Source organism: Diabrotica virgifera, chromosome 7 (genome assembly GCF_917563875.1).
Source record: "Diabrotica virgifera virgifera chromosome 7, PGI_DIABVI_V3a".
Taxonomy (NCBI): domain Eukaryota; kingdom Metazoa; phylum Arthropoda; class Insecta; order Coleoptera; family Chrysomelidae; genus Diabrotica; species Diabrotica virgifera.
The window spans coordinates 28549440-28565407 of record NC_065449.1 but is presented as its reverse complement, the minus strand read 5'-3'; the positions used below and the strand labels follow the sequence as shown (position 1 = coordinate 28565407).

At 34.4% G+C, this 15968-nt stretch overlaps 1 protein-coding gene across 1 annotated transcript; it reads left to right on the top strand.

Annotated features, from left to right (window-relative positions):
• Nucleotides 1-393: 393 nt before the first annotated feature.
• LOC114330605 (uncharacterized) lies at nt 394-7356 on the top strand. Its single transcript, XM_028280009.2, has 3 exons — nt 394-718; nt 1336-1890; nt 4783-7356. The coding sequence occupies exons 1-3, from the start codon at nt 577-579 to the stop codon at nt 5451-5453; spliced, it is 1368 nt and encodes a 455-aa protein (XP_028135810.2). The 5' UTR covers nt 394-576; the 3' UTR covers nt 5454-7356.
• The last annotated feature ends 8612 nt before the right edge of the window (nt 7357-15968 follow it).

Below are 15968 nucleotides of genomic sequence, written 5' to 3'. Positions count from 1 at the left end.
GTGTTGTCCCGCTAAGTTCTTCTAGTATCTTGTACATTCTTGATTGTATTATCCTAAGGAAGAATTTCAGCAAGTGGCTCATTAAACTGATTAAGCGGTGTTCATTGCATTTTGTGGGATTAGCTGTTTTTGGAATCATTATAAAGGATGACTGCAGCCATTCTCGCGGAATGTAACCAGTGTCATAAATTCTACTGAACAGCTCGATATTCTTGTCGTCTAGTAGTTTTATTGCTTCTATATTAATTTCATTTGGTCCTATTGCTGTATGCAACATATCCTTATATTTGGTTGCAATGAATACTGATAATTAGGCAACCAGTTATATTGCTCTGAACGTTTGAAAAGAGTATGCAGTATGCACGTCACGTGGTTTCTCAGACACGAGACCGAGACACGCCATGCCACATGCCAGCGGTAACAGGTAACTGCTAACGGCGACGGTTGGCATCCATGTTGGCATCTACCCGCTGCGTGTGTCGGTTCATATTGCATATTTTATTTCTCTCTCATATCAAAGACTCGTATGGTTTCGAAGCATTGTAGCGGGTGGAAGTTGTGACGGACGAAAACAAAATGAAAAAAGAACAAGATGAATTGTTAATTAAATTCGTGAGAAGCCATTCAATTTTGTATGATGCAGCACATGTAAATTTTAAAAATAGTATTTTAAAGCATAAAATTTGGGAGGAGATTGCTCAAATACTTGAAATTTCGGGTAAGTTTTTTTATTATTTTATGTTACAAAAAATATACAGTGTGGTGCAAATGAAAGGAATACATTAATTTTTTCGTGTATGGGCGATTTTGGCATAAATCCCGAAACAGGTCGATTTTTACTTTTAACTTATGATTTTTTGGCATATTATATATCATACTAGTGACGCCATCCATATGGGTGTGATGACGTAATCAATGATTTTTTTAAATGAGAATAGGGGTCGTATGCTGGCTCATTCGAAATTTTATTCAATTCTCTATTCAGTAGTATAAACATTAACATAATTATTTTTACATGGCGTCCAAAAAAATGTTTTGAATTAAATTAATTGATACAAAAAGAAGAATGTATGTAATTTATTTAATTCAAAATATACATTTTACTGCTCTCAGAAAACAGTAAAAAATGTTTATTTTACAAATAAACATTGATTTTCGCTTAAATTAAATTTTAAAACTGACAAGGAGCAAGTGGGTAGCAGCATGAATATTGAATTTAAGCGAGAAACAATGTTTATTTGTCAGATAAACATTTTTTTTCTGTATTCTGAGAGTAGTAAAATGTATTTTGAATTTGAATTAAGTAATAACACTATACAATATATCAATCTTTAGTTGCAGATGTCAAAAAAAGATGGAAATATCTTAGGGACCACTACAAGAAAAAAGAAAAAGACATTGCCGCAGGTCAGGCAATAAACCAATGTACATGGGAGTATATGTCCCAATTAAAATTTCTTACGCAAGTTCAGTCACAGAGAAGTACTACAACTAACGAAGAAGTAAGCGTGGAACTTCCCGCAGATTTAAATACTCAAAATGAGCCAGAGGCTGAAGAACGTACACCGGAGACACAAGACATTGTAATTGTAGAGGAGTCTCAAGATCTGTCAGAGACTCAGTTCTCGTTCTCAGACACGCCAGCGGCAACAGCTAGCGTCGACGGTTGGCATCTACCCGCTGCGTGTGTTGGTTCATATGGCTTCGAAGCATTTCAACGGATGGACTTTATGACGGACGAAAATAAAATGAAAAAAGAACAAGATGAACTGTTAATTAAATTGGTGCGACGCCATTCAATTTTGTATGATCCCGCACATGTCAATTTTAGAAGTAATATTTTAAAACATATAGTTTGGGAGGAGATCGCTAAAATGCTTCAAATTCCGGGTAAGTGTTTTTTTAATTATTTTATATTTTATAAGAATAAAATTAAGATAGCTATGATAGTAACCAAATTCTGAAAAGACATGGTACATGAAGAAAAATAAAGTAACAGCCCATACCGAAAAAGAATCCTGCGTACGCGAGTGACGAGAAAATTTGTATTTCATTGCCCCCTCCTTGCAAGGTTGCTGGATCCGCCGTTGGTTACATGGCGTATGGATAGCATTCCAAATGCACTTCAACTATTCTTCGGACCCTACTCAACCGGTATTAGTTATATTGTCGTTTTTCTGTATCCTATTAGAAAATTTGGAAGAAAACGGGCAATTTCCAATTTGCCATATAATGTGCAGTATCAACATAGAGAAATTTACAATTTGCATCTACTAAGGCTATCCAGGTCATCGGGGCATTTACGTTAACGAAAGAGCTGACGCATAGCAAGCTGTATATCGGACGGATAATGTACTATAGTTTATTTTTTAACCAGGAGTGTAAAGTAAAAAGACAGATTCACACCCAAGAAAGTCACTAGAATAATAACCAAATTCATCTTCTTTTGCGGTTGATCTAGTCGCCCCTCAACGGCAACGGCGGATCCAGCAACCTGTCAAGGTGGGGGCAATGAAATAAAAATTTTCTCGTCACTGGCGTAGGCAGGATTCTTTTTCGGAATGGGCTATTACTTTCTTTTTCTCCATGTTCCATATCCTTTCAGAACGTTGGTTAGCATCATAGCTATCTTAATTTTATTCACTGCCACCCTAAATGAACCACGAAGTGCTTCTTTGTCCTGGACTGCGTTTGTCTTATATTTTCACTTGCATAATACTTTGTAGCAACCTATATTTGGGACCTCTTATTACATGTCCGAAATACTCCAGCTTTCTCTTGTTGATGCCTTTTATAATCGCAGTAGTCTTGCTGAAACGTTCTAGTATTGTGGAGTTTCGAATCTTTTCCACCCAAGAAACTCTTAAAATTCTTCTATAGCACCACGTCTCGAAAGCCTCAAGGCGATTTAGATCGATTTTATTTACAGTCCAAGTATACCATACATACTCCGGTCAACTTACGCATCCGAGGCTACAAAAATTACCATCAAGCTGAAAATTGGCAGGATTGTTAAAAATACCATCATACATGCAATCTAAAAAGTCCTCATAAATCCGACCCCTGCTAAAAATTTTACGTGGGGTCAAAGGTCACCAAATATGGTTTTTAGCGATTTTCAGCGAAACGGTAAGTTTTATCGTAAAATTAGTTCTAACAGAAAATGTAGATTACGTAATGATATATAAAAAATACCTTATTACTTTTTTTCCTGAGAGCCACCGTTTTTGAGATATAACGATTCAAAAAGTGGTAATCGTCATAATATGCGCACACGTTTCCACACCACCTTTGAGGTAGTGTACTTGACGCTTTTTTTAACGTGGTTTTTTAACAATGGCTTTTTTCACGCTCTTCGTTACATTCCTAGCCGCAAAATAAGCATTAAGCATTGTTGTTTAAAACAAAAAGCTGGTTCACTTACACGTGCTCTATATATATATTAAGAGGAGGACTTTTGGTCGACGAGTTAGTCGATTTAGGCAACCGTAGTAATGTCTTAAGAACCGTGGAGTAAACTTGCCTGCGGTTGGACCAATTACAAACAAGCAATACTGCGCGGTAATTTTGAATCACTCCTCTTGGTTAAAAAACAAACCATAGTAGGGCTGAATTATTGCTGAAAACAAGCAGGAATCAGCTCAGAGTCAACAGATTTCCTTACTGGGCATGTGCCGGATAAGGGACAACCTGCATACAATGGGGTTGTTTCATGGAGACATGAGCTGCAGCCTCTGTAGCAGAGAACTAGAAAAAGTCAACCATAGGTATCTTGCTTGACTGCTAGGCATTGGATCGAACGCGGCAAACACTTTTTGAAGACATCGAAGTGACTTAAATATATATGGCTCCCACCGAACTAGATTTGTATAAGCTAGTACAGCGTTTCAGAATTCTGGAATGGGTTTTATAAAGGAATGGAAGATGTACAATAAGCCAAGTGGCTGCAGTACGACCGGTCCATAACAAACGGCTTCCAGGAAAAAAGGCTAACAAAACAATGAAAAAAAAACTGTTTGTAATTATAAAATAAGGATTCACTCTTCGACGGACATTGTATACGAAAATGTTTTTCATCTAAAACAACACAGCAATTTGGAAAATCCATTTGTCTAAAAAATCTTTGACAACAACTTCCAATTTGCTTCTTGTTCTTCTTCTTCTTCTTTTAGTACCGACTCCACTAATGAAGGTTGGCTATAACCATTGCAAATTCGTCTCTATCCTCTGCTTTTCTTAAAAGCTTCTGTGTATTTAACCCGGTCCAGTCGCGAATGTTTTTCAGCAAGGATATTTGTCGTCTACCAGGACACCTTTTTCCTTCGATTTTACTCTTCGTAATCAACTGTAATAACTCAGCCAACACACTTATCATTTCTAAGTATGTGCCCGAAACATGCTGTCTTTCGCTTTTTAATGGTTCTCTGCTCTCTGCCTCTTCCCAGTCTGTGCAACACAATTTCGTTCATAATATGATCGGTTCATGGTATTTTCAAAATTCTCCTAAAAAGCCACATCTCAAAAGCTTCCAGCTTCCTCATTAAGTCAACATTAACAGTCCAGGCTTCGACATCATAGAGAAGAAAATAGTCGATATAACATTTTACCATCTGGTATTGGATTTGCAGATTGAGTCTTTGGTTAAGAAATTTTCTCATCTTCAAAAAAACTGCTCTTGATTGCTCTATTCTTGATCGAATTTCTGAAATAAATAATGGATCGAAACTAATCCATTATTTATTTCAAATCATAACACTATACTTACTTACAGTATATCTTTAGTTGCAGATGTTAAAAAAAGATGGAAACATATTAGGGACCACTACAAGAAAAAAGAAAAAGACATTGCCACAGGTCAGGCAATAAACCAACGTAATACATGGGAGTATATGTCTCAATTAACATTTCTTACGCAAGTTCATTCACAGAGAAGTACTGTAACTAACGAAGAAGAAGAAGCAAGCGTGGAACTTCTCGCAGATTTAAATACTCAAAATGAGCCAGAGACTGAAGAACGTACACCGGAGATTCAAGACATTGTAGAAGAGTCTCAAGATCTATCGGAGACTCAGAAAAGCACCGAGGACAATTTAGATAGTCAACAATCTTTCAGTCCCTCGACAAAAAAGTTAAAAACATCTGATGAAAATGCTTTGGTCAGTATTTTGGAAAAGAGACAGAAAGTTAGGGATCAGTTGTTTGGAAAAATTTTAACGCAGACAGAAATTGTACCAGAAAAGTCTGCTATTCACAAATTTTTTGAGTGCATGGCTGATACGGTTTCAAACTTTCCACCACATCTTATTGCTGAAACTAGGTTACAAGTTTGTAAAATAGTAACAGAGACGGAAGTGAAAATCCATAATGAGCAGTGGCGTACTACTGCGACAGCATCATTTCCACCAACTTCGTCAGGAACACCAATGCAGTCAAATGACTCATGCGATAGTTGACTACTTACGCAGATTTAGTTTTTAAGTTTTGTATTTAAGATTATGTAAATATCCTGGCGTAAAATAAAGTTCTACCGTTATACAGGGTATCCAGAAACTCTACCGACAAACGAAGACAGGAGATTCCTCACATACTTTTAAGACAATTTAACCAAATCCACCTAGTCCGAAAATGCTTCCTAAGGGAGCTAGAGCTCTTTGAAGATGGCGTCATGTAATTAGTTTTTCTTAAATACCTCCAGAACGCTTCTATCTAGAAAAACGAAAATTTGTATACTTATTTACTTTCCAGAAATGAAGTGATTCCATCCATTGCGAATTTCTAGTGCCGGTCATAGGCGTCCATTTTGGGTAGGGCAACGGTTATTTTATCGCATAACTTTTTTGTCTTAACTTTTAAGAATTTTTGATACTGGAATATTAAATTGTGAGGTATTCTAGTACTAAAAGGTACTCTTACTTTAAGTCGGTAGGACACACCGTTTTCTAGAAAAATCGATTTGAAAGTTTTTAGTTTTGGAAATTTGAAAAAAAAATTGAAAAAAATTAAAAAAAAACGATGTATTTTACCAACTTAAAGCAAGAGTAACTTTTAGTACTCGAATATCTCATAATTGAATAATCTAGTGTCAAAAATACTTAAAAATTAAAGACAATAAAGTTATGTTATAAAATAACTGTTGACCTAACCAAAACGGACGCCTATGACCGTTTCTAGAAATTCGCCATTAATGAAATCGATTAATCTTTGGAATATAAATAAATGTACCAGTTTTCATCTTTCTAAAACGGTGTATCCTATCGACTTAAAGTAAGAGTACCTTTTAGTACTAGAATACCTCACAATTTAATAATTCAGAGTCAAAAATGCTTAAAAATTAAATACAAAAAAGTTAGGCGATAAAATAACCATTGCCCTGCCCAAAACGGACGCCTATGACCGGTACTACAAATTAGCAATGGATTGAATCGATTCATTTCTGGAAAGTAAATACGCATACCAATTTTCGTTTTTATAAATAGAAGCGTTCTGGAGGTATTTAAGAAAAACTAATTACATGACGCCATCTTCAAAGAGCTCTAGCTCCCTTAGGAAGCATTTTCGGACTAGGTGAATTGGGTTAAATTGTCTTAAAATTATCTGAGGAATCTCCTGTCTTCGTTTGTCGGTAGAGTTTCTGGACACCCTGTATATACGCACAGAAAAACTTAATACTATATTCACAGTATTTTTAAAAAATACTCGACGGACGTTTTGCTTAGCCACTCTCAGTGTAGTGGTTTTAAATATTTTCTTGTGAAATTAATACTAAAATTCCAATTAACCATTTGGTCATTTATATTGCTAAAATAACTTTTAACTAGCTCAATGTTACTGCTAAGTTTTGAAACGGTGAAATAGGTTTGAGTATCTATTTGTTGATTTTGGCGAAAGGTCAAGTTCAATTAAATTTAACACTGTTTCAAACTGTTTTTTGGATAGTCGAAAATATTAGTATGAATTTAGTTACTGAAACTACCTGAGGAATGGACAGAAGCAATATTATGCCCTATTCACAAAAAGGGAAATATGGCTGAATGTCAGAATTTTCGAGGCATAGCCAGTGGCGTAGCTGACAGGCCCGGAGGGCCCGCAAGGCGGGAGGGTCCGACATTAGGAGGGGCCCCATAAAGCCTTCAAGCTTAATACTTCTACTTTCTTAAATTTGGGACCAAAACTTATTTTCCTAATAAGCATCAAAATAATAACTAGAAGTGGCAACTCCGCATCACTGCCAGCACTGTGTCTTTATTACTGGGAATCCCCGGTTGTAGCGGAGAACAACCGTCCGATTGAATTCGGCAAAATGCAAACGCAGCATTAACTTATCCATTTCGGTTTCGCGTTTCGCCTCATGTTATGTTGAAATCCTGACGGAAGTTTTTAATATGTACCTATTTTGTCTGTGAATTTCACTGAGTAAACAAATCCAGAACCAAATAGGTACCGACCTAAAATAGTTATATTTATCATAAATTGTGAATTGTGTACAATACAAATTATCTGGTGAGTTTCTTACCACGTTTTTTCATATTTTTCACGTGTCTGTCTGTGGTTATTTTGTTTGTGACGCATACACGCATATTAGCAAGTCGCAGTGCCGGTTTAACCTAACTTCGGGCCCTGGGCACTAGAGATTTAGGGGCCCCCTTCATTGCTATTCGTTGTCAATTTTTTTAACAAAAAAACACATGCCTTAACATGCATTAACTATAAACGTTTATTGTAAAACCCATACATTTTTAAAAAATTTTAAAAAGATTTTTAAAACAAACGAGAAAAATAGCAAACGTAAAAATATTCCAAAAAATACATTTACAAATATAAAAAAAAACAGAACGTTCTACAGAACAACACGTGACAAACAAAAAAACATATTCTAAAAAATATATAAAACAAAAATTAGCTCACTGCTTTTCTTGACTAGGCATTAGCAAACTGGCATATTAATACTATCAAAATTCAGTTGCTCTGCTTCTTCATTTTTTACAATGCGGTAGTGATAATGCGTCTAGGTTTTCTTGATCCTTTGACCTTCAAAATATAATATGTACCTTTATTCTTTTTAAGGCCAAAAAAGACCGCTCGCCTGACGCATTAGAAATTGGTACCGTCAAATAAACTTGCAGTAAAGTTAAAAATTGGCAAAACCTGCCTTTACATCCTGGATGACACCAAATTTTCAAATATTTATTGAAATTTTGGCATAACGTTATATTATAATGAATAATTTCATTATGCAAGTTCTCTTTGATTTCATCAACATCTTTTTTATATTCCTCGCATAAAATATGAATTCACTTTTTGACTTCTTCTTTATTTAGGGTAAAAAACATCTAACAGCTGATGTAACATCTTTGTAGCATTATATTCTCTTTAAAAGATCTTGAGAAATATTGTGGTATACCTATAACATTAAATAGGTACATACTTCAATTCTGAATATCTCTTGCCCATTTAAAATTGTTTCACGTTCAACTGCTTCTTCGAAAAATGTTTTTTTCTTTGTTTTTTTTTAAGGCCAATTCTATAGAATATGTTTGAGATTAATGCATTCACAAAAAATATTTTTGGCTTCTAGTTCAATTTCGCTTAATTTATTTCTTACGTCTCCAAGAAAGCTCAAATGTCATTAATTCTACTCCAATTGACACGTCCAAGACCACAGTTTCTAACGTTTTGCTTGTTGCATTCACTCGTTTAAAAATCCTTGCCCAAATCAGTATCAATAGAGTATCCAAGTTAACCTGTCTCAAAGGTATCCATTTTATTATGCAGTGCCTTGGCTTCACTTGGCAACTGCTGATTTTTGTCTCTATTATTGCTAACTGGAAAAATATGTTTGATGGATCCGTAGCTTTTAAGTAAACATTTACAGCGTCAAAAGTTTCTACATGTTTTGTTTTCATCGCTTCCAGGAATTCACTGCAAGTTTGTTCAGACAGATAGGTAATTGAACCTTTTGCTTTATTCGTATTCCGCTGTAAATGATTATCTAAGAAGTTGTCAAAAGCAAAGTATACAAGACAATTTAAGTAATTTCCCTTAAGGCGACTCGTTAAATTCTCATGGGATCAACGAAAAGCTACTCCTTGAGAAGGAGAAGCAAGTAATTTAATGGTGACAACAACTCTTCTTAGGTCTTAGGACCTTGACTCAATAGTCAGCTTCGCGTTCTACTTGCTCTTTCAAGCCAGCGTCTATAACTCCAATTTAACTGATGATCCATCTAACTCCAACTGATGATCTTGTTATCAATGTAACCATAGAGTTCAGATGAAATTTACTTTCTTCGTGAGATTTGAGTAAACTATTCAAATATTTCTAGTGGGTAAAATATATCCAAAATCAGTTAAACTATTTTTTTTTCAATCGAAAATAATTTGCACGGGTATCAATAAACAGCTTTAACACTTCTCTTCGCCTCCATTGGGTTTTACTCTAGAAGAGTTACTTTCATTTAATCTTCTATAATAAGCTTTTTCTCCAACTTCATGCATTTTTTTACAATTATCTAAGGAATCGTTCTTTGGTTTAAAAGTTGTCACACTTCTTATTTATCAGTCTGAAAATCAGACCATATCGAAATCGCAGGTATTTCGTAGTCTTTTTCTCTATTTAAAAAAATATGGTCCTCGATTATTTACCGGACTTTAATTTGTTATTAATAAAAGGAAGCGTCCCTACGGGCCCCTCCGGAGCCCGGGCCCCTGGGCGCCCGCCCCAAGCGCCCAATGGATAAAACGGCACTGGCAAGTCGGCTATCAGTATTTTCATTTTCTTGTGAAATGTTTGATTCTTTTTAAAACCTACCTAGTTTTTGAATATACATAGTCCTAGATTAATCTGCAGAGCACATTAATATTATGAAATGAATAATATAATCTCGCAAGGCAATATTAATAAAAATACACAGTGATCTTTCTTATCGCGCGTCTCAGAAATGTATATGATAAAATTTTGAATGGGTATTTTAACCTTTTTTTTTTCATTCCATAATTATTTAGTAAGTATATTTTTTATATCATGTCTTGCAAGTATCTAGAAAAATAATAGTAGCCCAGTAAATGAATGGGAAATACGGCGAAACCGTGTAATTCTAAGAGTCAACTCCGAATTGCATGAAAATTTGTCTTTAGCTTCTACCTACCCTTCACTTCAAAGTTGAACTTGTGCCGTTGGTTGCTTTTATTTAGGGGGTGACAGTCACCCCTTCTCGGGGGTGAATATATTAAAAATATTTATTTTTTAACAGAAAACCACGTTTTCTGGAGATTTTTCGCAAATATCCCAAAAACTAAGTATTTTATCGAAAAAATATTCTTAGCGAAAATGTAGCATAGAAACAAACAAAAAAAGTTGTGTATTCGTGAGTCCATGAACCCAACGCAAGCAAAGTTGGAGCTCATGAAAAATATGTTTTTATTCGTAAAATTCCAAATCGAATATTTCAACGTGAAATAACCAAACAATGAAGCACTTTTAAGGAAAAGCCAATTAAAACTTTTTTAAAATGTTTTAAAAAGCTTTATTTTAAAACTAAGCGAGTTACGCTCAAAATAAAGTTGGTCCTCTTATTTTGGTAAAAAAAAAATCGTGAAAATCTCCTCGTTTAGCACCGCAAATAAAACTTATCGTTACCACTTTACAAACAATTTACTTATGTAGGGGAATGGGGGGCATAACGGGGTCGCGAGGTAAGACGGGGTACCGCATCCAAACAAGAAACTACACGTTGTTGAATAGCATGCAGTAACTCAATAGGAAGAGTCATTCGACTAACAGCCACTGCAAGAGAAACCGTGAATGAGAGTGCACGCGCTTTTTGTTTACAGACGGAAAACTGTTTTAGCGCTCCGTTGATCTAATTTTGTGCAAGGACAACCATCGTTATTTTAAGGTAATTATGATCACCTCGTTAATGTCTTTTTTATCGTTGTTTACTAGTATTCTTATTTTGATAATGGCATATTGTTTGTGTGAATACGTTAAACATTTAATTAGTGAATTTTTTTTTTTTTGTTCAAAGTTACCTTTTGAGGCAAGATGGGGTATTGGGTGTGGGGTATGATGGGACATTGGTGGTAAGTCTGGGTTAATTTAAATTTCTTAATAAATAACATTGGATTATTGTTTTAGATAATACCATGGTACGTACTTACAAGAAAAAAACAAAAAGAGGAGAGTGGTCGAGAGATGTTATGAAAACAGCCATAGATAAAGTGACATCGTCAGAACCCTGGGTAGGCTGCCAGATCTGTGGATGTTGAGCTCACAATGCTTGTGCTAGGGTGGACAATGAGGATTTGGAGCAAATACACATTTTTGTTTGTTTTGTGAGAATTAATTAGCATCATCATCATGCCCCAATTCCATTACCCCATCATACCCCATAGTATGGGGCAAGATGGTTTTTCATAATGTTCTTATTAATGGCTAATTGTTGAAAAATGTGATAGGTTGATTTTCCAAAGATTGTACCAAATCATAGTTAGATTAATGACGTAACGCGCCATCAATTAGTAATAGTAAGAAACGTAGTAATTATGTTGTATTTTTGTTATTTTCCTTAGCTACCCCATCATACCCCTCCTTCCCCTATTTTTTATATGATCTGTAAGTGTCACCGGTTTAAAGCACTTATTTTTGAAAGGGTTATAGCTTAAAGGGCTTGAACGAGTCACTAATCACGAATGTATGTAAACTTTGTACAGCCATATCTAAACCAGTTTTTGTCTTTTATCCAGAAAAACAAAATGAATCTATCATATTTATAAAAGCAAAACCTACATTTTTTTACTTTTTGATATTTTTCGTATCATCAATACTTTTAAGTTATTTTCAAAAAATAGCACTTTTCCAACAGTTTTAGAAAATTTTCTTTTTACTATAAAACCAAATTTCTTCAAAAATAAGCACTACGAACCGGTCAAACTTAGAGATCGTATAAACAGTAGTAACATACCTATTATAAAGTCAACGGCAACGATTAATTTTATTTATGGTTCTAAATAGAGGGAGATTTCCACGGTTTTTTTGACTAAAAAAAGGCCAAATTTATTTTGAGCGTAACTCGTTTAGTTTTGGTGCTAGAAACTATTATATAAAATAAAGATAAAGGTATTATTGTTTAAAAGGTACTTTAAAAAATTTTAATAAGTCTTTCCCGAAAATTGCTTAATTTTTTGGATATTTCATGTTAAAATATTCGATTTGGAATTTAACGAATAAGAATGCATACAACTTTGCTTTTACTAAGTTTATAGACTTCAATATTACACGATTTTTTCGTTTTTTTATAAGCTACATTTTTGCTAGGAACATTTTTTTCGATAAAATATTTACTTTTTGAGTTATTTGCGAAAAACACGTTTTTTTTCGAAAAATCAACATTTTTAATCGCAAATAACTCGAAAAGGATTGACTTACGTAAAAATCTCTATATAGAACTAAATTTGCTTAGAATTAGCCAATTTATCCATTTCCGGACTTACGTTAAACTCGCGTTTTGGGGGGTGATATTCACCCCTTCTCGTGGGTGAATATCACCCCCAAGTAAAAGCAACCAACGGCACAAATTCAACTTTTAAGTAAGTAGAACCTAAATCCAAATTTTTATTCAATTTGGAGTTGACCCCGAAAATTACACTCCAAAACGATCATTTACGGGGCTCTAGTAGTAATACGTTATGCACACGGAATGAAAATTAAAATGTACCTATAAAAACAAACCCAATGTTTTCCAAAATTCCAAATGTTTTTATTGCACTAAAAATATACAAAAATATACAGGCAAATTCACGACGACTTGCTAAATTTAAAACCATGTTATAATGCAAAAATGTTTCTGTACCAGAAAAATAAATATACATATTTATTGATACTTATTTCTTTTTTGTTACCTATTTATTTTTTTACTTCGTCTTTTTCATTTACACATATTTTAGTAATTATACTGTTATTAGTTTTCTTATGTTTATAATACAGGGGCCCACAAAAATTGTCGCGGGGGGGGCCACAATCTTCAGCTACGCCACTGGGCATAGCACTGGTCAACATAGCGTATAATATACATGGCTATGCATATTAAGCATAGATTAACAACGAAGGTTGATAAAAACGTAGGAGAATATCAGTGAGACTTCAGAAAACGCAGAAGTACCGTAGATCAGGTCTTTTTACTACGAGAAATACAGGCTGAAAGTTCTATGTATCTAATCAGCCCTAAACATCCCTCCTTGGATATAGGCCTTCTCTTCCTTCTTCTATGCCTATCTATCTTGGGCAATTTGCATCTATTTTGGCCCAGTGTGTTTCTTCAGGTCATCTGACCATCGCATCTGTGACCTTCCCCTTTTTCGTTTGTGGTTCCACGGTCTCCAATGCATAATCGTCTTAGTCCATCTTTCATCCTTCTGCCGTAGGGTGTGTCCGGCGAACTTCCATTTAAGCTTTGCTACATTTTCAACTTTTCGAGTTATAGTGAAAAACCCTTCTCTCTTTCTATATGCACGTCATTTGGTGTTAAATGCAGTTTCGCAGTACCTATAAACTATATCCATGCAGATCATCAGTGCGTGCTTCCTTTCAACACCAAATTACGCGGATAAAGACAGATAGAAGGGTTTTTTTATTGTAACTCGAAAAGTAGAAAATGGCGCTTACCCCCTTTCAACAATAATCGATTCTATTATGGACTCATCTTTTTTAGAGCTCTCATAGCTGTGAGTTCCTCTTTATTAACATTTGTTTTTGATTTTGTGCTTTCCCTCAGTTCCTTTTTGCACAGTACTCTACAGGGTGGTGAATTGGAAAACGGGCCATAGGAAACTCAATGTAAAATTCTAAATTGTTGAATTCCTGCTTTCCTAATTATTTTACATCAAAAGTCATGTGAAACTATTTGTAGAGGATTAAAATCTGTATTAAAAACAAAAGTTAAAATTGTTCTACGATTTAAAAACATTCCAAAATTTTGAAAATATATAGGATTTGCCATAGTAAGTGCCTAAAAGCATGTAAAAGTCAGGCCACACGGTACTATTTCTGACAGTACGCAAACTATTGACTGACTGAATAAAACATCTTTATTATTACTAATTTCTCCTCAACTGAGGACATCTTTTCAACTTCATTATTTTTTAAACAATAAATGATAAAATAAAAATACTGACAGTTCAAAATATTGTTAAAATAATAATTTCATTGTGACCGAACGCAACCTTATACACATTCTTGCACTGTGTGTGGCCTAAATTTGGCAAGTACTTTGATAAAATTTATTATATTTTACAAAAATTTTGGAATGGAATTCGTAGAACAATTTTAACCATTATTTTCAATAAAGATTTCAATCCTTTACAAATAGCTTCTCATGTCTTTTGATGTAGAATAATTAGGGCAGCAGGAATTCAACAGTTTAGAATTTTACATTGAGTTTACTATGGCCCGTTTTCCAATACACCACCCGGTATATTCTTCCTTTCGTGTATTGGGAGTTTTTGACAGACTTTTTCAACAGCACTAATATGCAAATAACGAATAATTAAAACAAAAAATCAGATAAAAATATCAATTTATTAAAATTCTGTAACATTTTGTTAAAAATTTATTTTATATACATCAATAAATAAACACTTTAAAACATTTAATAGTTTTAATTAAGACAGTGTCAATAATATCGAAAAATTAACTTTTATGTGGTGTACACTTTACGTACTTACTTTATACAAATCGTTCAAATAAGAATATGAATTGACCAATCATCCAGTATTTACGTATACTGGAGGATTATCGTTGGTCTTATTTTCGAAATACTTACAAATCTCCCTCACGGCATTGTGGGAGCTAATATTACTCAAATCGTGTAAGGACCTTGCTCGTTTCGTACTAGTTTCGGGCTTTAGAGAAACATCTTCAGTGCTATGTACTTTTCGTCGTAATTTACACAGAGATTCAAACAAAAACAGTTTTTCTTTGACTGGTACGTAGTCTCTGAGTGTCCCGACATTTTTTGAGGAGGTCTTCTTTCTTTTCAATAAAAGCCTACGTCAAGGATGTTGCATTTCGCCAACCTTTTTTAAGATATATTTAGCGAAGACATTGAAACATATACCTTGCAATTTGTTGATGACCAGGTCATCACAGCGAATAATAAAGATTATCTGGAATATATGGCAAGGAAACTTCCAGAGGAATTTAGATATTTGAAAGTTAATACAGCAAAAACTAATTACCTATCTGGCAATAGCAACCGAGCTGATAGCTGATACATTCAGTTTGATTTTTGTTTTAAATGTTATATTCCTTTTTAATGTGACTCTTATGATTTTTCAAGTTTTCTCCAATGGCACAGATATCGAAACTGGCTAACATATTGTTGGACTCGTAATCTATTTTTGCAAAAATTTTGGGTTGTTTCGTTGTGTATTATGTCTAGGAGGAACTTTGACAGTCTGCTGTAAAGATAACCCATACTGATGCAAAGTGGCCTGAGAGAATAGGTAGGTACATTGTTTTTGTAAACTTTTGGACCTCTGTATAGGTGTAGTGTCCTGAGTCCTGCTGTAGTGTGGTGTTCGTGTTCTTATTTGGTAGTCTTTCAGGTATTCCTTGAATTTGTGTAGGGTTTAATATTATCTTTTTCAGTGATATTGCAGGATCCTTCTTAAGTTTTATGTAAGGTGCCTTTGTAACCAATTCTTGGATTTTCCCGTGGTATTGACATGTGCCCATAATTATAGTTGCGTTGCTCTTGTCAGGTGGTACTATTATCATGGACTCATTCTTTTTAGAGCTTTGATAGATTTGAGTTCTTCTTTATTAACAGTTGTTCTTGATTTTGTGTTTTTTTTGTTCCTTTTTGCGCGATACTCTATAGTATCTTCCATTTCGTATATTCTTAGTTCGTCACAATCTTGACAGACTTTTTCAACTGCACTAATATGCAATGAATATATTAAAACAAAAAAAAA

Excerpts from the sequence above, each read along its gene's own strand:
- LOC114330605 (XM_028280009.2), top strand. The coding sequence starts at position 577 with ATGAAAAAAGAACAAGATGAATTGTTAATTAAATTCGTGAGAAGCCAT. Across the intron at positions 719-1,335 it reads TCAAATACTTGAAATTTCGG|TTGCAGATGTCAAAAAAAGA; the intron begins GTAAGTTTTTTT and ends ATCAATCTTTAG. Across the intron at positions 1,891-4,782 it reads TAAAATGCTTCAAATTCCGG|TTGCAGATGTTAAAAAAAGA; the intron begins GTAAGTGTTTTT and ends GTATATCTTTAG.